General features: G+C 44.0%; 1 protein-coding gene across 1 annotated transcript in view; it reads left to right on the forward strand.

Moving 5' to 3' along the window:
- The window catches only part of Dtd1 (D-aminoacyl-tRNA deacylase 1), a 174,558-nt gene that overhangs the window by 128,356 nt on the left and 23,736 nt on the right, over positions 1-22,466 (forward strand). The window contains exon 5 of the mRNA XM_052726200.1: positions 22,067-22,239. Within this exon, the coding sequence (XP_052582160.1) occupies positions 22,067-22,219 (153 nt within the window). The 3' untranslated portion in view covers positions 22,220-22,239. The remainder of the gene's footprint in view (positions 1-22,066; positions 22,240-22,466) is intronic.

A 22,466-nucleotide genomic window follows, 5' to 3' on the forward strand; every position in this document is an offset into this window, starting at 1 on the left:
AGGTTGCAAAGTACTCTTAAGGAATGACCTATCTCCTGTGTAGTGGCAAGTTGGTGCAATAAAAAAAAAAAAACAAAAAAACATTGTTCAGAAAGAGCAGATTCTGAGCATACTCCAATTTGTGCTAGGTTTCCTTGAACTCTGAAAATGCTATCTTAATATTTTGAGCTTCAAACATGTAGCAACAAACATCAAAATCAACATAGAACAGTTAGTTATCAACTTCCTTGTGGAAGGAATTGTATCACATTAGACCAAGGTTTCTGTACCTCACACCATTGCCATGGTGGATCATATGATCTTTACTGTAGGAGGCTGTTGCATGCATTATAGGATGTTTTTGTATCATCCCTGCCTTCCCCACTAGCTGCCAGTAGTCCCTCCCCACAGTGTGACAATCCAGAACATCTCCAGACATGGCCAGTGTCTGAATGGAATAGAAGAGAAACGAGGTGCTGGGCCTCCTCCAGTGGACAGCCACTGTTTAGATGCCTTGGTGCATTTCTGGGCCTATTGCTTACTAGTGACAGATCCAAGTGCCCTCACCTACCTTGCCCTTCTAAGACACTTACAAAGACAAGAGTGTTTCAAAGGACTCTGTATCACCAAAGGTTTAATTTGTGAATTAGAGCTGTCGCCAGGTGATAATCGTATTCCTGAGGTCATCTTCTCACAGCTCTGATGTTCAGAGCATAGTTTTCCCACTGTCCCCTGGGTTTTACAACCCTGCTTAACCCTGTAGGAACACCATATAATAAATAGTATTTGGAAATTACTTAAAAGTAAGAGGCTGTTAGAGGTGAATTATATGTAGGATTGCATGTGCTGCAGTTCCATTATAGAAGATAAAGGCATTTTAACCTGTTGATTCCTATACTAGACAGTTCTATGAGTTCAAATATTTGGCAATAGGTCCAAAAATAGTAAAAAGTTAACTTAAATGATGAAAATTATTACTTTAATTTAAAAGATTTGTTTGTCTTTATTTTATGTGTATGAATGTTTTCATACACCACATGCATTCAGAGCCTGTGGAGCCCAGAAGAGGGTGTCAGATCTTCTGGAACTAGAGTCACAGATAGTTGTTAGCTGTGATGGGATGCTGGGAACTGAACTCAGGTCCTTTGTAAGAACAGCAAGTGCTCTTAACCATGAAGCTGTTAGTCTAGCCCTAGGTTTTTATTTTATTTTATTTTTGAGACAGGATCTCACTCTATAGCCTAGGGTGGCATTGAGTTCAGTATGTAGCAAAGACTGGCCTGAAACTCATATTTCTGCTGTTATTACTTGTATAACTGGTATAACCACACTTAGTTCTGTAAGGACATTTGTTTATCACAAAATTATATTCAAAGGTTGAGTTTCATCTGTCCAGAGTCTTGTGATACTCTCAGGAGTCCAGATTCCTTCTGATTCTGGTTTACTTTTCTAAGTGTGTTGGCTTCTTTCATGGTTCCAGAATAACTGCCACATTTGCAAGTATTACATGAAGACAGACAGTAGTGTCCAAAGGCAGAAAGAGAATGTTCCCATCTCAAGTCCCTCCTAAAGACTTTCTCAGAATCCCTTGCCAGTTACCTCTCCTGTGTGTTGTCTAGATTTCTATCCCATACAGTCTTTTGGCTCAGCCAGTATGTGGCAGGAAGACTGTAGAGGGAGCACCTGTTGGTTGAGACTGTGACCCTGGAAAGGCCTGTCTGTCAGGGGGTGATGTGCTGTGCTGAGGTGCTATAGTGAGGAGAATCTGGGATAGCCATGCACGTGAGTGTCCCACCCTGAGTACCAACAGTGGAGCACAGTGTCTAGAGTCTAAGGAGTTGCACTCCTGTTCTAAGTAAGAGTAGTTGTCACCCTAGCCCAAATATCTGAGCTTTTTACATTTTTCTACTTTCGTAAGAGGTCTTAATTATAATTCTTAGGATCACACAGTGATGCAATGCCAATTTTAGCTACAGCACAAAGAATTCCACAAAGACTGGTGGCATGATGGGAAGTGATCGCAACAGCAGTCGCACTGGCAGTCATGAAACCTTGTTGGCACATATTACAGTAGCTATTCCCTAAAGGACAGCATCAGGCCACCAGGGTTCAGAGTCCCTACATGATCCCAGTGGCTTGTGTTGATGATAAGACCACTACAAGCAAGCCACCCAAAGCATATGGCAAAAGGAAGCGGGGGGAAACAGATGACTGTATGAATGCATGACTTCATACACCCAGTGAAACATTCAGATTATAGTAAACCGGGTCCAGGAATCGCCTCGAATCTTGTTAGCCATGATAGCCTCTTGAGAAGAAGCCCAAGAGAAAGGGAGCAAGGCCTGCAGATGACTGTGGCTCTTGTTCCCTATGCTCATGGTCAAGATGTCTAGCTTTAAACTTTCTGACTTTGTTCAGAGGATTCCACCCAATAGATGCAAACCCCACTCTTGGTGGGAAGGGAAACATCCCCCCTCCTGTTCAGGAGGCCTGTAGATTTGAGTATTTGTGGAAAATATGTGGTGTGAATTTTAGAAATGACTGGTGTTTGTCATGAGATGTTCTTTTTCTGTAAGGAACCTGGGGACCACTCCCCCCCCAAACTCTTGCCTGCTGTAGGTCCTCACTTGCCAAAGACATGTGTAAAGTCTGCTTTTCATGGAGGAGATAAAACATCAAGTTTCAAGTTTCAGCTGAGGCATCTGCTCAGTCAGAAGATAGAGAACTCCAGCGTCCATGCAGACTGTCGTCATCAGAGAAGAAAACAGAGTGCAAAACTTGTATAAAATGGATTTTTACATTTTTTAATGTGTCTTGAGAGAAGGAGATGATATGTCTTTTGTCCTCAACTGTCTTAAATTCCTTGGCCGAAGTGTTACCATAATACTAGTTGGTTTTATTTTTATTTTATAAATTGGCTTTACTGGGTGATAATAGACTTTTGGAATTTAGTCTTTTTTCCCCCTAGTAATACAGAGGTCAAGACTGCATTAGAAGAATCTTGATTTTATATAAAAATGCTGCATAATGTGTGAACATCATCTTACAACTCAGTCACAATGTATATGGCATGTCAATGTAGAATGTGATCCAGGCTAGTATGGACACTCACTGTTCCAAATTCTTTTATCTGTCTTCAGATAACTTGAAAAGAGCAGTACTACGTCCCCAGTTTGAATTGAAACATTTGAACATGTTTCAGTTTATATCATCCCTGTGTAAGGCTTCCAAAGAATCCATTGGCTGTTACCTTCCCCAACAAGAGCAAGCTGGGTCTTGACTGAGAGACAGCCCATACTTCCTGCTGTTCTGGCAGCAGTAGAATAGACCATAACAGATGTATCATTGTTGCTAACCCATAGGAAACAGTTCTGAAGCCACCTTCTTTAGCCTCTGGTCTGAGATCCAAGGTTCACATTTTTTTCTCTTAGGTCCAGCTCTATCAGGTTTAATTCTGTTGGCTCTAAGTCTCCTGATATGACCTAGTAGAAGCCACTTTTAATGACACTTATTCTGTAAGATACCACTGTAGTCTCACTTTGGTCATGTCTCCAAGATGCTCCCTGGCTTAGCTCACCTCTAGAGCCCAACTCCAAGCCACCTGTTTACGGTTGGCTGACATCTCTATTTGGGACATTGTCAGTATTACCTGACTTTACCTGCATTTCCATATAGTTGGTTCTAATTGGGCTGACAAAGTCATGAAAGCTGTCACCAGCATTTCCTTTTTCAGCCTGTGCTATTTTGTCCCTTAGAATTCAGACAGGCCTTCCCAGGTGTTCAGAGGGTGATACCTAGAAGCGCCGAATACCTCCCTCTTCCTACTGGTCCTGGTCTTGCCAGGAAGACAACACAACGGTCAGTTCTAGACAACTGGTGCCTTGGGTGTGTGGCTTTCTCTCCCTGGATTGTTTTGAAGTGGGAGAGGAGGTTGCTTTGTGCAGAGATGTTGGGCTGTCTGCAGGTTCACTTGTTCACAGTCCCCACAGGTTCAGGGGAGGATTAGAATTTATAGGTGTGGAGTGGAAAGCCTCTGGCTTAGATATCCTCTGCATAACTGATTGAGCCTGAAATTTAAACATTTATCTTGATGGCCTGACCTTCTCAGTGACAGCAGAGGCATTTTCTTCCCATGCTTTGTCAAGCTTGTTCTTCATCTATTTGTCCAGGAATGGTCCTGATCTCGATATAATGACAGGAAATCATGTAATTTATTTGTTGACCTCTGAGCCCCGTATTGACATTAATTCTCATCACAGACTCACACTGCACAAGTAATCTCACATCATAAATTTAGCCAAGGTGGAGGGGGTGCTTAGTTGCAGTGAGGGGTTCCTTTGCCAGGTTCTCCATATAATTTGGCCAGTTTCTCAGTGTAAATGTCAGCTGTTGTCATCAAAATTTAATTGCCTTATGATGGACATGAGGAATCTAACAATCTCAGGGATGTTTCTGAGGGGAATTCTCCTTGTCATGAAGTCAGCCAATGGGGCTTCGTCTGGAGGCGGGGATACCATTCCTAACATGCCCCTCCCTTTGTCTGCTCTTTCTTAGGGGACAAAGGCCTGCCACATTGTCCCTTCCATCTTGTGTTAATTAGTTCCATATGTTATCTTTTGCTCATTGTCCAGAGAAGAGAGTTGGGGACAAAGTGTCCTAAAATGTTAATTACTTTCAGGGGCCCAAAGGATCTACCAAAGGTTGGAAAGTACCTTTGCATTCCAAAGCCTGGGCTTTGGCTGTTTGGGAGCTTGTAAGGAATGTGTACTCCATGCTGGACCACGAGGTCCAGAGATTTGAGCAGTGTGATAATGTTACTTTCACAGACACATTGTGATCAGGTAGTAGATATAACCCAGGACTCAGCCACTGTGCCTGTAGGCCTGTTCAGTCTGTGGGTGGACACCAAGAATAGTGGCTGAGCTTTGGAGTTGCACAGCAGACTGTGGCAAAATTGTGCAGTGGCTCCCAGGAGGAGAGACCTTAGCCCAACTGTGAGACAGGACTGGGATGTATGTGAGGCTGAGGCTTCAGTGTTGGGATAGCAGCTAGAAAGGAGAATTGCATGGTAGGGAGGGTGAGAGCTTGGAATTCCAGAGCATGAGACATAGGGTGAAGAGAATTGAGAAGTGAAACTGGTTAGGTATTTGGGGCCAGATCATGGAAAATATTCTGTGACTCTGAGGAGCCATGGCTTGGCTCAAGGTTCTAAATGAGAAGGAGCATCATTTTGAATGCAACCGTGCTGAGATACAGTTCTCCCACCTGAAATGTACTGTTCACTGGCCCATAGTCTTCAGGGTTGTATAATCGTCACCACATCCTCACCATCATAAAACAAACCTGTCTTCAGCTCCTTCTTCCCCCACCCTCCTCAGCCCTAAGCAACTGATAACCTACTTTCTGTCTTTAGATGGCCCCATCCTGGCCATTTCATATAAATAGAATCATACATTACGTTGCCTTTTGTGACTGGCTTCTTTAGCTCAGAGAGAGATGTTTTTAATGTCCATGTTGTATCATGAATCAGTGAGTTGGTTCTTTTTATTTCCAAATAATATTCCATTGTATGGATAGACCATACTTCATCTATCATTTCATCAGCTTATGGAAGTGTGCTGTTTCCCTTTTTTGCTTGTTATGAATTATGCTGGTAGGTGGTCACATTTACAGTCCACTGGGTCGGCATTCTGACTGCATCTCTGCAGGGTTGAGTACCAGGGTAGATTTGAAAGAGCCGTTTCTGTGAATGTTCTTTAAACTTCTTGAGGTGTGGAATCTTGGGTTTTGGCTAAAATCTCATGCGGAATCAGCCACTTATGGGGAGGGAGGGAATGCAAGAACTGCATGGTGAGATTGCTGCTGATGGACTGCAACTGGAATAGTGTCACTCAGGAGACAAGCCTCAGGCCAGAGACCTGGACAAGCAGTCCTGTGGAAGTCAGTGAAAGGGTAGAAGGTGATGTGGGTTCTGCCTGTGAATTCTAGAGAAGACCTTTCTGAGATGGGACAAGAATGGGGTTAGGAGTTGGCAGGTCTCATTTCTGGGTGGGGTGCAGGAAATCAAAGTAGAGTAAATAAATATACAGGCTGCCAGGTTGGTGGAGTGTGTTAGAAAAGACTATGATGATTTATATTGACTGTCAGTTTGACAGAATCATCTCGAAGAAAAATCTCTATTCACATCTGTGAGAGATTTTCTAGATTTAGGGAATGTGGATGGCACTAATCCTTGGGCCACAGTACAGGATCGCATACAAAGGAGCGAGTTTGGTAAGCAGGAACATTTGTCTCTCTGCTTCCTGACTGTACACAATGTGATCAGCTGCCTCTTGCTTCTGCCACTACACCTCCTCAGCCAGGCTGGGCTGTACCCTGAAACTGTGAGCCAAGTTAAGTCTTCTGCTGTGGGATGCTCTGTATGTCAAATTGCTCTGATTGGTCAATAAATAAAACACTGATTGGCCAGTGGCCAGGCAGGAAGTATAGGCGGGACAAACAGAGAGACTTGAGAGAACAGGAAGGCGGAGGGAGACACTGCCAGCCACGACCATGATAAGCAGCATGTGAAGATGCCGGTAAGCCACGAGCTACGTGGCAAGGTATAGATTTATAGAAATGGGTTAATTTAAGATATAAGAACAGTTAGCAAGAAGCCTGCCATGGCCATACAGTTTGTAAATAATATAAGCGTCTGTGTGTTTATTTTATAAATGGGCTGTCGGACTGCCAGGGCTGGAGGGACCGGAGAGAAGCTCTCCAGCTACAGTCCTTCCTCCCTCCCTCCTTCCCTCCCTCCCTCCCTCCCTCCCTCCCTCCCTCCCTCCCTCCCTCCCTGTCTCCCTCCCTCTCTGTCTCCCTCCCTCCCTCCTTCTCTGTCTTTCTCTCCCTCCCTCCCTCCCTTTCTCCCTGTCTCCCTCTGTCCTTCCCTCCCTTCCTCCCTTCCTCCTCTCTCCTTCGCTTCCTCTCCCTCCTCCCTTCCTCCCTTCCTCTCTTTCTCTCCCTCCTTCCCTTCTCTTGTCAGGTATTTTGTAGCAGCACTGAGAGAAGTGACTAATAGAAGGACCCACTGGAATGGGGGAGATGAAAGACAGTCATAAGGGTTGGCTTCTCATTGATAGTAACCACAAGATGTAGCTGGATAGTGGGACTTAATTCCTTTCATCTTCCACCAGTCTCACTCCAAAGACCCTGGATGCAGTCTTATTTAATACAGTGGTCCTGGTGTAGCTCTCCTTACACCAGGCCTTTGGCTCAGTGAGCTCACATTTGCAAGTGCATAGGAATGCCCTGAGATTCTGATTGTAGGTCTGGGTAGATAGAGCCCAAGGGTCTTGTAGGCTAATAGGCACTAGGACCAGCTCTCCCTCCTAAAGAGCTGTTCTTAGTATCTCTGCTTTGGTGATGTCTGGATGTGGGAGGCTGTAAGTAGAGAAAAACAGCACAACCAAGGTGATGTGGGGACAGTGGTCATGTGGGGATAGTGGTCAGGCTTCTTAGGGCTCTGAGGAATTCCCAGCAGCTATGAGCAGAGCTGGTGTTAGGAACGCCCCTGCAGGCTCTCCTGGGTCTGTCCAGCAAGGTGAGTGTTTTGAGACTGGAACATTATGTTTCTCCTCTAATTCCATCATGGGCAGATTTCCTCCAGGAGGTGATACTTCTTGACAGCTTCCCATTGCTCCAGTTGTGGCAATATCTTGGCATAGGAGTCGCAGCTTCTGTTTATACCAAAGCCATGGTTGATGCTTTTGTGAACCTGTGTTCTCTCACAATGGTGGAATTCTCGAGAGGTCTATGGTATTTTGTTAACATTTCCTTTTAGAAGTGAATGGTGAGAGCCAACATTAGATTTTTAGAAATTTTGCCTTCTACACTTCTGGTTTCATTGCAGTGTCTGCAGTTGGAGACCAAATAGGCTCAGAGTGACCTGAAGGCATTCAGTGAAATATGCAGAAGTGTCACCTTCATACTTTAGAGTGTATAGTCTGAATAACACTGTTTTCTCTGACAGGCTTGAGAATGGTGATGGATGTAGATTTCACTCAAGTTACTTGCAGAAAGACTGGTTGTTGGGGAATATTATTTTAAGATGTGTTGCTTTTGTTTATGTTGCATTTATTTAACTCTGTAAAGCTGTGTTACTGTGCCTGTCTAAAACACCTGGTGGCAGGCAGAGAAAAGAAATAGAAGGAGAAATCTGGGAGGATAGGAAGAAAGAGTAAGAGAACAAGGAGAGGAGGATTTTAGGGGCCAGTCACCAGCCACCCAGCTACACAGCAAGACACAGAGTATGAAATAATGAAAAAGATACAGAAATAGAGAAAGGTAAAATCCCAGAGGCAAAAGATAGATGGGATAATTTAAGTAAGTAAAGCTGGTTAGCAACAAGCCAAGCTAAGGCCGGACATTTATGATTAAGAATAAGCCTCCATGTGTATTTATTTAGGAGCTGGGTGGTAAGCCCCCCCCCCCCCAAAAGAGCAAAAACAAACAATAACTGGTTGGTTTTTTTTTTTTTTTTGAGCTGTTGGGCAAAAGAGGACTGAGAATGAAGTGGCCTCACTCACATGTGCAAACAGTGTGACTAAATGGAGCTGAGGTTTTTTCTCCATGTAACAACTGGGGTAACATCTTTATGTAGGATCCTCACTCCTTCTTCCCCTCACTGACCTTCCATGCCTCATCTGCCCTGCATTTCAAAATCCTGCTTCTCTCTTCTGTCTGAGTGGCCCCTGGAGCACACTAAGCCCCTAGCAAGGGTGTGTGGTTTTCCTGATTAGGCCCCTGTTCCCTGCCACTGCTCTCACATTGTCTATTCTCAGCTCTGTTCTCTCAGGTTTCCATGCCTTCCACTACCAGACAGTCACTCAGAATGACTATGCTGTTTCTAAAAATATGCTGTTTCTAAAAACACAATGAAGACATGAGAGGAGGCCTCATTTGATACTCTAACCACTATTGTCTATAGCAACGCCTCAAATGGCACATCCCCCTGTACAGAAGGTCTCATAATTTATGAAAGAATTCCCCCTTTATGGATGTTTAGATCACTCTAAAGATTTTCCTAGTGTGAAAAAGGAAAGTACAGTGAATATCCTTTTACACTTGTCTTTGTACTTAGTAGTCAGGTGTTTCCACAAGATAAATCCTGAGGGATGAAATTACAGAGTCCTGATGTGTATGCATGTGCATAGATGTATATATGCTTACATGTACATGTGCTTAGATGTGCATATGCTTACATGTACATGTGCTTAGATGTGCATATGCTTACATGTACATGTGCTTAGATGTGCATATGCTTACATGTACTTGTGCTTAGACGTGCATCTGCTTAGGACTTTGAAGTCCATTGCAGATTGTGTTTTCTAGTTTTACAATCCTCATCACCAACATGAAGGATCTTTTCCTTAAACCCTCACAAAGGCTCAAGGGTCTATTTGTTTAACTCTTGTCAGTTTGATGAATCCTAAATTATAGTTCACTTATATTTGCATCATTAGTTGCTAGTGAAATTGAACTTTTTTGTGGAGGGAGCTTATTAGGCATGTGAATTTCTTCACATTTTAAAAATTGCTTTTGGAACTGGATTTTTAGATTCAGAGAAGCTTGTGGTTTTGTTTGAATTATATATTTTCTCATTTAAGAATTAGTTTTTAAATTTGCATAACTCATTTTGCTGGTTATATTACTTAGCATAATTTTTCTTAGAGGCTGGAATTCTTTTGTGAGTAATTTATTCTTTAGCTTTTTAAGTGTAGAGGTGGACATAATAGTTTCTGAATGCTTGCATGTTTAGGAATAGTCTCAGTTGACACAGAGCGTTTGGGCCATCATCTTTGATGTTTAAACCCTGGAGACATTGTCGTGGTGGCTGGTTGTTGTTTGTTCCATCCTTCTTTCCATTTGGCCGCTTGTCTGTCCCCACACAGTCATTCTGTCATCTGTTCAACAGTAGTTGGTCAGGAGTCTGCCAGGACCAGACTGCTGGCTGTTGCGGTGGAAGGGGAGGGGCCCTCATCACACCTCCCTTTCATTTTTGTGTAGACTTGAGCAGTAGGAGGGCCTTCCATGATGTCCTTTCCTTTTTCTGCATCTGCCCAGATCCCTCTCCCTACAACTCCCACTCTGCAGATAGCTGGACTCCTGTGTTAAATTTCCATGTTCTACTCTTTTTATTTAGTGTCTTTTCCATGACTATCAGGAGAACTTTATGAACTGTATTTCTCAGTCACTGATGTTCTTTTCTTTATTGCTGGATTTAATGGCTATATTGCTTTATGTATTTTCTGTCTTAAATCAATTTGCAAGGGTTTACTAATTATGCACATAGTTAAAATAATACCATATCTGAAGGTGTATATTGAAAAATAATCTATGCTGGTTCCTCCCTGTCCCTTTCCCAAGCAGCAATCTTTAGCATATTTCAAGGTATTTCAGAACTTTCTCCTCTATTCTACACTAATGGGTCTTCACTAATTTTGATAGTTTTTCAGGCTATTGCAGAGGAAGACTAGGCTGTCCTGTCTTCTGTGCTAACCTCTTGTTACTTCTCACTGAAGCAGTCCACAGCGTCTGTCTGCATTGTGGTGGCTCAGGGACTGGAAGCCACAACAAAGCCAGGTTGGACCCTGTGGGTTTTGTCACTGCTCTGCTTGGACATAAGTCTGCAGACATGTTTGCTTGTCTTTCTTCTCTTCCTACAGTCTTGTTGAAGGCATTTCACTTACCCCTCTCTGAGCCCCTGGCCTTCCGTCTGGTTGCCCGCCCCCCACACCCAGAAGCCTGCATTCTGTATCCCTCTCCAGCTCCATTGTGCACAAGACAGGCTTTTGGCTGTGAGCGTTCACCTTGTTTGGCCTTGGCCTCAGCTTCTTCCTCAGGTCGTGCCCACCGCTTTTCTGGATCCTGTGTCTTCCCCTTTCTGTTTATACTTATCCTGTGCAACAATTCTTCATTGTTCCAGATCTGCTCTCTTGGCATTTATTCAACATATAGACCAAGTGGGAGAGAGACCCCCTTTTTTTCCTTAAGATTGTTGTAATTAAAGAAACATTTTGAATCATTTAAAGAACATTATTTGCTTAAAATGCTCATGAAGTGTTTTCTGTTACCAATTACACATTGGAAAACCGAGCTGAAATTGTTCAAGTGTCTCTTTAAACTTTACCTGTGTTAATGATTTTAAACCAGGCATGTGCCAAGTATGCCATAGATGTTGACTCAAGTCAAGAGTACACAGTGACTATAAGTGCTTATGATTATATAGTAGTTATATTATTTTGTGGTCAATTGTCTATGTCCTGAAAAATGATGGGTCCATAAGAAGATGGAGCAGTGGATGGAGGTGGTCTCTGCCTGCTCTCATCCATAAATGGAAAGGAAGTGGCTACTTCTGTCTTATAACTCTGCTCACTCTGGATGAATTGTATGATCATCCCTTACTGAGAGAAAACCCCAAGCCACAGGTGTAGGGAGAAAGCAGCTTTGATACTAGCAGGGTAGAAAATGCCATCAACACCTTGTCTCCAGTAGGGTCGGGGAGTCCATACACAGTAATAAAGTCCTCACCACTAGTGTGTATAGTTTGCCATTTATGTGGATAACCAATTTGCAGAGAAGGTTGCATGTATAGTAAAACTGTCACAGGATTATACTCCAAATCACTCAATAATCTCTTTGGTTTGTAACACTTTCCAGTGCCTTGTAAGAGAAAGGCAGTGACCAAAAATAGCCACATGGTTCTCCAATGTTGAGACACATGAAGAAGCATCAGATTTCGGTTGATAGATGGCCAGCTGACAGACAGGTTATGCCTAATGAGTGATCACGTTAACATGGGTTTATTACAAAGCACTTAGAATACCTGTGGTTAGGTTCCCCAGAGTGAAAGTACTTAGGGACAGGTAGTTTTTATTTAGGAAGTTGCCTCAGGAAGTGTATGAAGAATAGAAAGGGAGCCAGGAAGGAGAGCCTGAGAAGGTACACACCAGGGGATCCAGCAGGTTACACCTCACAGTTGGTCCTTTTAAGAGTGTTAGTGGCCTGACCCTCTGTGGTTGGCCAGAAGGACCTTCATCAAAAGGGACTGGAGATAAGCAGCCAAAACTCTGAAGGGGACATGGGGACCCTGACATTGAAAGGTAGCTGTTCAGAGGAGCTGCAGGCGGCCTCTGGGCTGGGGACATGGGGACCCTGACATTGAAAGGTAGCTGTTCAGAGGAGCTGCAGGTGGCCTCTGGGCTGGGGAATATGGGGACTCTGACAGCATGTGCTGCAGCTGCAGGGAGTTCACTTAGGACCTCAGGGCTGACTGAACTTTCCACATCTCGCTGTAGCCTAAAACAAGTGGCCACTGAGATGGGAAGACTGGAGCGGATCCAGCGATAGCCTGTGAAGCCAAGGCCAGCGGACTGAGCTAAGTAAGAACAAGAGGAAGGCACCACACCCTCCTAGCTTTGCATGCTGAAACAACAGGGAATTAGAAAATAAAATTAGCTTGCACGATTTCAGATGGGGACAGATGCTTTTTTACTTGATTTTTTTAAATTCCCACAAAAACCTCAAGCAGAGTTAATAATGTATGAAAATTAGGTACCATGTGTGCTCTTTACTTCGTAATGTTTTTATTAAGCAGCTAGTTGATTTAAAAATAACAGAACATGACAGTTGACACAATGGCAGACTCTGGTGTGTATGGAAACATCCTCTTAAATGTTCCGTCAGGTTTTCCACTACATAAGAATATTTTTAAAGATGTCTTCCAAATTATCACATAAGATAAAATTATATCAAGCTGCAGTTTGATAAAATAAATTGTTCAACTATAAATTCCAGTTCTGTTTTTAAAAAATGGCTTTGTCAGTTACAGGTTACACATGGGAATATGTTTCTGCAGACCTTGTCAATGCTTGGTAGATAGAGATGTGCACCTTTTCAATGTTTTGCTGGTCATTTCTCAATTAGAACCTCCCTCCCTCCTTTCCTCTCCCATCCCTTTGTCACCTGGCCTTTGAGTAGAAGGATAAGACAGGAGAAAGAGGAGAGGTTTTGGACCCATAGACTTTCCAACAGTTCAAGAGATGCCTCAGTTCTGAAAGCAGAAATGAATGTGTGTGACGTTGACCTGTAGCCATTGGGCTAGCTGGTGAACGTTCCTTCCCCAGAGTTTGAGTGCAGGTTTCTTTTTGTTTATTCTTTGAGAATTTCACACATGTATGCAATGAACTATGATCATATACACCCCCAGTCACCATTTCCAGTTCCTCCATGTCCTCTAACACCCCCTCTCCTAACTTCATGTCATGGTTGTTACTATGCTTTCCTCTTCCTTCATACACATAGTGCTGTCCATATGTGTGTGGTGCCATCCACCAAGCACTGGAATCCTACGTGGGGCCTTCTCTGAGAAGAACGATTTGCCCTCTTCTGGCAGTTACTAATTGCTAATAGCTCTTGATTGCAGGTTCCTGTCATTCCCTCAGTGATCTACTCCTGAGGACATCATGCACTATTTCAGAGGACAGTGTTCCCCTGGTGCTATCCCAGTATTGTTTGGGCCTTACTGACCCATGTGGCACTGGTAGAAAGGTGATGTCCACACTTGTCTGGCAGAGGAGATACCATGATCAAGAAAGGTGCTGTGCAGAAGTTTCTGTGGTCTAAGAGCAAACGGAAACAGAGTGAAGTTTAGTAATGTAGACTGCAAAGCTCATGATTTAACTTTTCTCTGCTCTCCAATGGGCTTTACTTATGTGTTGCCTTGGAATAGTTAAGTATTCAATAAAACAAACAAGTAAGGACAGCATCTGCTTATTTCTAGGGTGAGAAGGGGACTCTGTGTAGCTGAGATGACTTGAGTCCGGGTTTGTTCACTGGCATTCTTTATTCGTGGACACTTAGGAGATGGCATTGTGGAGATAAAATTCTGAAGCTGCTGAGATGAGTTAATAGGATGATGTATTAGGCATTCTGTCCTTTTGCCTTTAACTTGTACCTGTCTCAGAAGACCTGGTTGGGCATGTCCTTCCTCCCAGTGTCTCGTGACTGCCAGTGTTGGCATCAGCTGAGTCACAGGCGTGCGCTAGCAACTTGGAGGAGTAATGCTTTGTGCGCATGTGGGGGTGGGCACATTTGAGCTGTATGATTTGCACAGTAAGATGTTTTTGGAATCTCTGTAAGGGGTTGGTTGGAGCAGAACTTTCCCATCTACATCAGGGTCTATAAAAACCACAGAACTGACTTCATGGGCTTAAGTTTTTCTTTGTTATTTTCTTCTTTCTCTAATTAGGTTTTGCTCATATGCAGGACAGAACAGTCTGGCAGGAAACAACTGGCATTAAAATAACTCAAAGGCAGGACTGTACCTCACATTAGCCTAGCAAGAATGGGAATGGGATTTGCTGCTCCAGACCCTGGCAGCCTCAATAAATCCCGGCATAGGTAAGCATTTGCTCCAAAGAGAAGATGGGTCAGATGGAGGCTTGGCCGGCAGTCCTGAAACCTGGCTCCTGCTCAGCCTGCCCAGCCTGGACTTTGGGCAAGCTCTCTCTTCACTGACCTCATTGTGCTCAGAAACAATCTGGGAGCAATAATGTCTGCTCTTGAGTTCTCAGAAACCTAAAGGGGAGCAGTGGACTGTCAGGATCTAAGGGTCGTTTGTTTCTCCAGTGTGAAGATGGATGGAGTTTAGGGAACTGAAGTAGAATTTCACCATATGTGCACTGGGCCTTGGAGGACAGAGGCTCTCTTTTTTGTAAGTTATAGATTCCAATAAGAGAAAGGATATGACCAGATTTGGGGTTTGTGAGACGTACCACAAAAATGTGCTGCAGCTCATCTATAGCCTCGCTGAGTTTTCACTGTTGATGTCCCTAATCATGTTGAAAGCATGTGTAAGGTACCCTTCCCATCTCATTCTGACTATGATCCTTCCATCAAGTGTGAAAGAGTACCTGTCTGTTCTGAAATAAGCCACAAAGAAGCCAGTTCCTGGGGATCCCTGCACTGATGGGTGTTCTGAAATAAGCCACAAAGAAGCCAGTTCCTGGGGATCCCTGCACTGATGGGTGTTCTGAAATAAGCCACAAAGAAGCCAGTTCCTGGGGATTCCTGCACTGATGGGTGTGGTGCTTTAGTCTGGTGGGTTGTCGCCAGGGAGGCAAGTGGGGTAGGAAACAACACACCCAACCCTTCCTGCTGACTCCTCTTGAACCCTTCCAACCTGTTTGGTGTAGCTAGCTGCAGGTCATTTGAATGTGCCATTCCCTAGAGAGAATGGAATCTTCAAGATTATAGGGTCTGACTGAGCATGAAGGACTAGGACTCAAATCCTCTGGTTATTAATGGAGACAGCACCACACAAGCAGGAGTCACCTTTCATTTCATAGTTGCTGTCACCATGGCACTGTATGTCCTCAGCATAAAGAGATAAAGATGCCCCAAGTTATGGTGTATGTGTGTGAAAGAACAGTGTATTGGTAATAGTTCCCTGGTGCTTTGAGCATCCAGTGCCCTGAGCACGTCATTTATGGTGAAGCACTGGGCATCAAAGGCCTGCATAACTGGTTTTCTCTTGCCAGTGAAGTGCTGCCATCATTAGCGACAGATACCCCAACCCCTCATCTGTACAGTGCCGCTCATCTATCTGCAGCTGGCTGAGTTCCTCTTTTCCTTGTCATGGTACCTGTAGATGAAGGGTTCTATAACCACTCTGCTAAGAACCAGGAGCCTGAACCTTCCTTCCCTCCATGGCCATTGCCTGGCCTGCTCTTCCAAACAGCATTGGCCTGTTCATTTGGTATTTCTGTATCTGACATGTTGTATGTGCCACAGAGCAATGACATATCCCTACCATTGTTTTAATGAATAGGGCACCCTGACTGCTACTCAGTCTTGGTGCCTTATCCTCTGTGCCACTGCTCTGTTCAAGAGCTTTGGGATGAGTCCACCAGCAGAGTTTTGACGTCCTTCACTCCTGGAAGATGCTCCTGCCTGAGGGGCACTACAGCCCCAACTCACCCCTCACTCATCCACTTTGCTGGCTTGGTTCACCTTCACTGGGACTGGACCTCGAGTTTTCAGGCTTTCCTGGTATGGCTCCTTTGGCTTGTCTTCCTGCATATCATTTTCCACTCAGACTCTGCACTGCCTTCTGCTTTCTACCATCGTAGGCCTGACCATGAGCCACATGTTCTAGGCAAATGGGAAGGCTCTGGGGGAACTGCATTTAGGTGGGCTTATGATGGATCCACATACACATGTCAAGTGTTTAGAACAGAGACTGGCTTCGGCACTTAAGTGGGGTTACCAACTATTTTTCTGGTGGACAGGAAGCTCCAAAGATGTGCTACTCTCTGCCGTGACCCTGGCACCAGACTAGAGCGAGGAATATAATCTGTGTTCAGGGAATATCTGTTAAATGAAGTTAATATGTTGAGGGAGAAGGGTTATGTGGCTCCCTGGACAGAAGGTGAGGTTTAATGTCTAGAGCAGTGGTTGTCAACCTGTGGGTCAAATATCCTGGATATCAGATATTTACATTAGGATTCATAACAGTAGCAAAATTACAGTTATAAAGTAGCAATGAAATAATTTCATGGTTGGGGGGTCACCACAACATGAAGAACTGTATCAAAGGGTCTCAGCATTAGGAAGGTTGAGAACCACTGGTCTAGAGGCCTCAGGATTTCGCATGCTGCCAAACTGTAAAAAAGCCCATAGCCTTGCTGGTTTGCTCTCGGCTGCAAGTGTCCCAAACGACACTGTTTTTTAACAGTAAGCAGCACAATTGCTCTCCCTAACAGAAGCTCACCAGGGGCTTCTGTGCACCCCAGGAGCCCTTCCTCATCTCTAGCACTCTGCAGTGCCTGGGTTCCCCTGTGGCCAAGGTCAGGAAAGAAGGAAGGTGGTGTCACCTCACTCCTGTGTGTATCAGTGAGGTGAACCCTTCTTTGACACCCCTGCAGCTCCCACAGGTCACACACCACACGCCATAAGGTCAGACGCTATTCCCCTTGAAGCGGGAATCAGCTTGTGCAGCAGGGAGGGAAGGGGAGAGGGGCTGGGGGGGGGGGTGACTAGTGTGGTGCCGACAGTGGCTTCTGTATGGCTTGTCCACAGAGAGGATGGTGACAAATTGTTTTGGCATCTGAAGAGTTAGCAAAATCATATGGTAGCAAAGTGGGGTTCTAGCAGGTGATATTAGCATGACATTTGTTCAGACATATGTATAAAAAATGTGCACACCCTTGGGTAGGGCTTGCCCTCTGAATGATAGCCCTGTCTCCACCATGTTCTTTATATTTAGTTCTGTGCTCCCTGTGTACCTGCTGGATGCTTCAAGGTGTTCCAGTTTGCGGGCTTGGCTGCAGGGCATGTAGAGCCTATGTTCACATAATCTTAGAGAATGCTCTTAGAGCTTGGGGATGTTCATGACAAAGAAAGTCCTTCTTTTAGAGCCCCTGGAGGGCTCTTGGGCCCAGAGCTGCCTTTGGAAGGTTGGATTTGTCTCCAAGGCTCTAAAGTCAGTCCTTGGGACTTTAGACTTGTGGACATCTTTTCAGTGCACCAAACAAGCGGAGCGGAGAGAAGCTGAGAAGCGCTCAGTATCCGCACGCACTCTGGATGCTGTGCTCACAGAGCCCAGTGCTGGTCTTCTCTTCGACACGGGTGTCCTGTTAATTTGAAAGCCACACTTTCTATAGGAGCCCGTGCACATTACCATGTTGTTCTTTCTCTTTTTCCTTTCCTCATTAGTTCCCAGGAGGGAAGCAGGGGAGTGAAGAATGGGAAGATCCATCTGCTTGAAAGAAGAAAGGGAGGGAAAGAAGGAGGGCGGGAAGGAGAGGGAAGAGAGAAAAGGAAAGGAAAACAGCCCATCTGCTTCTTTGCCCTGAGATATAAATTCCACCTCCTGGATGTGTTGGACCCAGTTTTCCGAGAAAAGGCTTAAATTTATTAATTTGGTTCACAGTGTTCTCACAGGGAACTTTATTTGGTGGCCTGGAGCCATGTGGGATTGGGTTATTTTAAGATAAGTAATGTAAGAGAATCAGCATTGCATGCTTGGCAGAAACATGACTGTGCCTATTGCTTAAAGAATTATCACATGTGATTTAAAAGCTTGGCTCATTGTGGTGGGGGGACAGGGTTAAGGTGAAGTTCAAATCTGTGTCTCTACATTTGTGCACTGTGGGACAATGCCTTTGTATCAGAGCTGCATCTGATGGGTGTTGCTTGGAGCTGTGATGCCCCAGAGCAGCCCCTATCCCTTGGATCATGCCTCTCTGTTAGGACCTGTTACAAAGAGCGGGAAGCAAAAGGCACAGTGAGACTCACATGAGATCTGACAATAAGCTGGTACCTGTAATATTCATTTTTGGCACCCATAATGTTTACGTTTCCCGTGTGTTACCTCTAAAAAGGAGAAACAAAACTGAGAAGGGCCTCTTACCATCTGAAACAAATATCATACTTTCAACACTTGTCTTAAATCATATCTGTGATTATCCACTTATGTGGGTATCTACCTATACCTATTGAATACAGGAGTGTATATACACCAAAAGGCAGCTTAACATAGTGTGCTGCAGAACACTGACTCCCAAATTTTTAGGTTTTATGAACCACAAATACAGAAAATAAAAGAAATTGGGGAATCCAGCATGTACTGTCAACTTATGTTTACCAAACAATAATAATAATATTAATATAATGATTATTATAATGTATTATTATATAATTATGATTATTATTTATTTGGTTTTTTTGAGACAGTTTCTATGTGTTGCCCTGGTTATCCTGGAACTCACTCTGTAGACCAGGCTGGCCTTGAACTCAGAGATCTGTGCTCCTCTGCCTCCAAAGCGCTGGGATTAAAGGCATACACCACCACTGCCTGACATACCAAAATTATTCTTATGAAACATTATTTTATGGGTATGGGTGTTTTGCCTGAATGTATTTCTGTATGCCTGGTGCCCATTGAGGCCAGAAGAGGTTGTGGGGTGCCTGATACTGGAGCTTCCATGTGGGTTCTGGGAATGGAACAGGGTCTTCTACAAGATCAATTAGTGCTGTTAACTACTGAGCCATTTCTCCAGCCCCTGAAATTATTGTAAAATTTTAGCAAAATGCACATATAATTTGCCATCTTAACTATTTTTTAGTATGTATTTCTGTAGCACCAGGTATATTTACAAGCTAAGATGATTTTTTAAAAAAAGAGTAAGACAGAGGGACTCATGCCTGACCTCCTGCTGTCAAAAAAGAAAGAGATTTTCAACACCAAGAGAGAAATGAAACACATTCTTAGTGTAAAAAGCCCTTCCTTGTCTGTGACAGCATGTATAAAGAAAATATGGAGCATAATGCTGCAGTGAAATTCAGCAAACGTTCATGTTGCCACTTCCTCAAGTTGTAAAATGCTAAGATGGTGTCACCTTTTCTTTTGGTCATTCCTGTTTAAAGGCCTGGAACACGAGCTGTTTGTTACCAGGCCACGGTCAGACAATGAGCATCTGCAGCATGAAGTCAGCCGCACACCTAGAACCCAGTGGAGTAGGGATCACCTTTCATTGGCTGACTGTCGATGAAGGAAGCTCTGTGCTGACGTACACTCTGCCATCTGTGCTCCAACTGTCCTGTGCAAATAGCTCATGGCCTGGCCCTAGTCAGAAGCCAAACTCTAGGTCTGGTTTTGTTCTTAAAAAAGTGAAAGTTGACAGTTATAGTTGAAGCCTGTGTCTCTTCATTCCACCACGTTTCCCCTCTCCTCTCCACTGCACTGGATCTAGTGTCTGCCTTCCCACCCATTTTCGTGAACTTATCCCAGTGTGTAGTGGGTAAATTCATCACAGTGTGTAGTGTGAGCTCATCAAAGCTTGCAGTGTGCGAGCTCATCACAGTGTGCAGTGTGTGAACTAATCACGGTGTGTAGTGCATGAACTCATCATGACATGTAGTATAAGAGCTCATCATGGTGTGTAGTTCTGTCTCTGAAACTTTATTTTTGCACAACATGATTTTAAAGACTCTTCTATTTTTATACTTGCAAATTTGTCTGTCCTACAGTATTACTTCTTGTGACTTTAGCATGTTATATTTATCTGTCTTATTAATGGATATTTGCATTGTTTCTAGTTTTTTTTTTTTTTTTGCTAAGATAACACTACACATTCTTACGAGCCTTCCTGTGTACATGGGGTGCTATGTATCTTTTATAAAATATCTTTTAAAAAATAATATTTTTACTAAGTTTTTGAGAATTTCATGTATTTTATCATATTCATCCTCTTCCCCAAACCCTCCCAGATCCACCTCCATCTTCCTGCCCACCCAACTTTGTGCTGTTCTCTCTCTCTCAAAACCATTGTTCAGCTGGGTGCTAGTGGCACATGCCTTTAATCCCAGTACTCGGGAGGCAGAGGCAGGTGGATCTCTGAGTTTGAGGCCAGCCTGAGCTATAGAAGGAGTTCCAGGATGGCCAGGGCTACACAGAGAAACCCTGTCTCAAAAATAAAACAAAACAAAACAAAAAACAAACAAACAAAAACCTCAGCCAACCAAAACAAAACAAAACCATTGATCGATCCAATTTGTTTCTGTAAATGCTCTTGGGTGTAGGGTCTGCCCTGGTGAGTGGTTGACCTATTAAGGCTCACGCCCTTAAAGAAAATGAACTCTTCCTATCAATAGCCAATAGCTCCTCAGCAAGGGGTTAGACTTCATGTGCCCCTCCCACTGTTCCATGCTGGGATTTTGTCTGGCTTAAGCTGACACAGGTCTTGTACATGCTGACACAACCACTTGATTTATACGCCCACCTGCCCTGTTGTGTCTGGAAACATCATTTCCTTGTAGTTATCCACCACCTCTGGCTCTTACAATCTTTCAGGGGTGGAATCTTGTAAGGGAAGTTACCTGGGAAGAAAGTCTCTGGATCAATGATGCAATTCAGCACAAAATCATACAGCATCTCAACCAGTCTGGTTAATTTGCTATAACTTTTCAGGTTAATGGAAATTGGGAAGGATAATACTGTAAGCCAATCATCAATAAATTTGGTTTCTTGGACCAGAGTGAAAGCTACTGATTGTTCATCAGTATAAGGTTGAGTTCAAAGTCTGTATATAAAAGAAGCAGTGCTCTGGAAGGCTGTGCGCAGTGATTGCATCTCTGGACACGGGGCAGAGGCCAGCTGGGAGAGGCTAGCTCTTCATTGAATTTCTTTCCATGTGATGGAGAAAATGCCTGCAGACTTGGTCTGGGAAGCAGATGGAGCTGGGTGTTTCTGTCTCTCAGGGTTTGGTACAGATGCCTTTCTTGGTCCAAGAAAATCTCGTGAACCAAAACTTGGCTAGTATTCTCTGCAAGCCTTTTTTGGAGTGGCTGTACTGTTGCTCAGAGTGTGAGATGACCTAAGTTTCTTCTGACTGTCTAGTCTGTGGTTACTTTGAAACTGTTGGGGAGATATCAAGGGAAGAGATGGGTCCAGGTCACATCAGATCATGTGTCCCACCCCAAAAGTTGGAGGATGCTCCAGTGGCTGGTGGCCCATCTGTAACTACCATTAGCATAGTAGGAGCACATGGCTGGGATGAGTCAGGCTTCAGGCTCAAGAATGTAACCGAGACAGTGTATTTTATTCCACAGTCTTCTTTGTTACCTTCAGCAAACAGTGGAATGCTTTGAACACTCTTTAAAAAATAGTAAATGGGAAGGCAATGATGAGAAAAGCTACAATGCCATCAAAGAAAATGGTAACAAGCTAAAAAAAAAAAAAAAGCCTTTGTCATTTAAGGAGTTCTTCTGAGCAGGTGTAAGAAGCCTGGACATGGCTATCTTCACATCCTCCACGCTGGGTGATGAGAAGTCAGAGCGGCATTAGGCAGGTAGCAGGTAGAGAATCTGTGCTAAGGATTCAGGTGCTGTTTGATCAGTGTTGTTCATAGTTGGATCTGTGAGCAATTGGGATAAACCAGGCATCAGGCAGGAGCATTGCCTGTGCTTTCCATATGGGAAGTTCTCATGCATTGGCTACCTAGTCGCATCTTCACCGCTTCAAAATATTTTCTTTTTTGATCAGCTGTCAAAGCTGGAGAAGCAGCAGCAGAGAAAAGAAAAGACCAGAGCCAAGGGGCCTTCAGAGTCAAGCAAAGAACGAAATGTACCGCGAAAAGAGGACCGGAGCGCCAGCAGCGGGGCAGAGGGCGATGTGTCTTCGGAGCGGGAACCATAGATGCAGGAGCAGGAGCTCAGGTAGGAGGTTTCCACCTGCACAGCTTTGTTCCCCACATTGTAGGGGAACAGAAATGAATTAAGTTGAGATGGCTGCTAAGGTAGCATCCATCTTTGAACATTCATTCCTGGCATTCTTGAGTGTGCTACTTTGCAGCTCGGTGAAGGTCACTGCTGTAAGATTTTGTTGTAGTCATCAAAATGTGTACAGCCTGCTACATGCAGGCTGAGGGATGCACCCAGTGGGT

This window comes from Peromyscus californicus, unplaced genomic scaffold (genome assembly GCF_007827085.1).
Source record: "Peromyscus californicus insignis strain IS unplaced genomic scaffold, ASM782708v3 Scaffold_7__1_contigs__length_154581171, whole genome shotgun sequence".
NCBI lineage: Eukaryota > Metazoa > Chordata > Mammalia > Rodentia > Cricetidae > Peromyscus > Peromyscus californicus.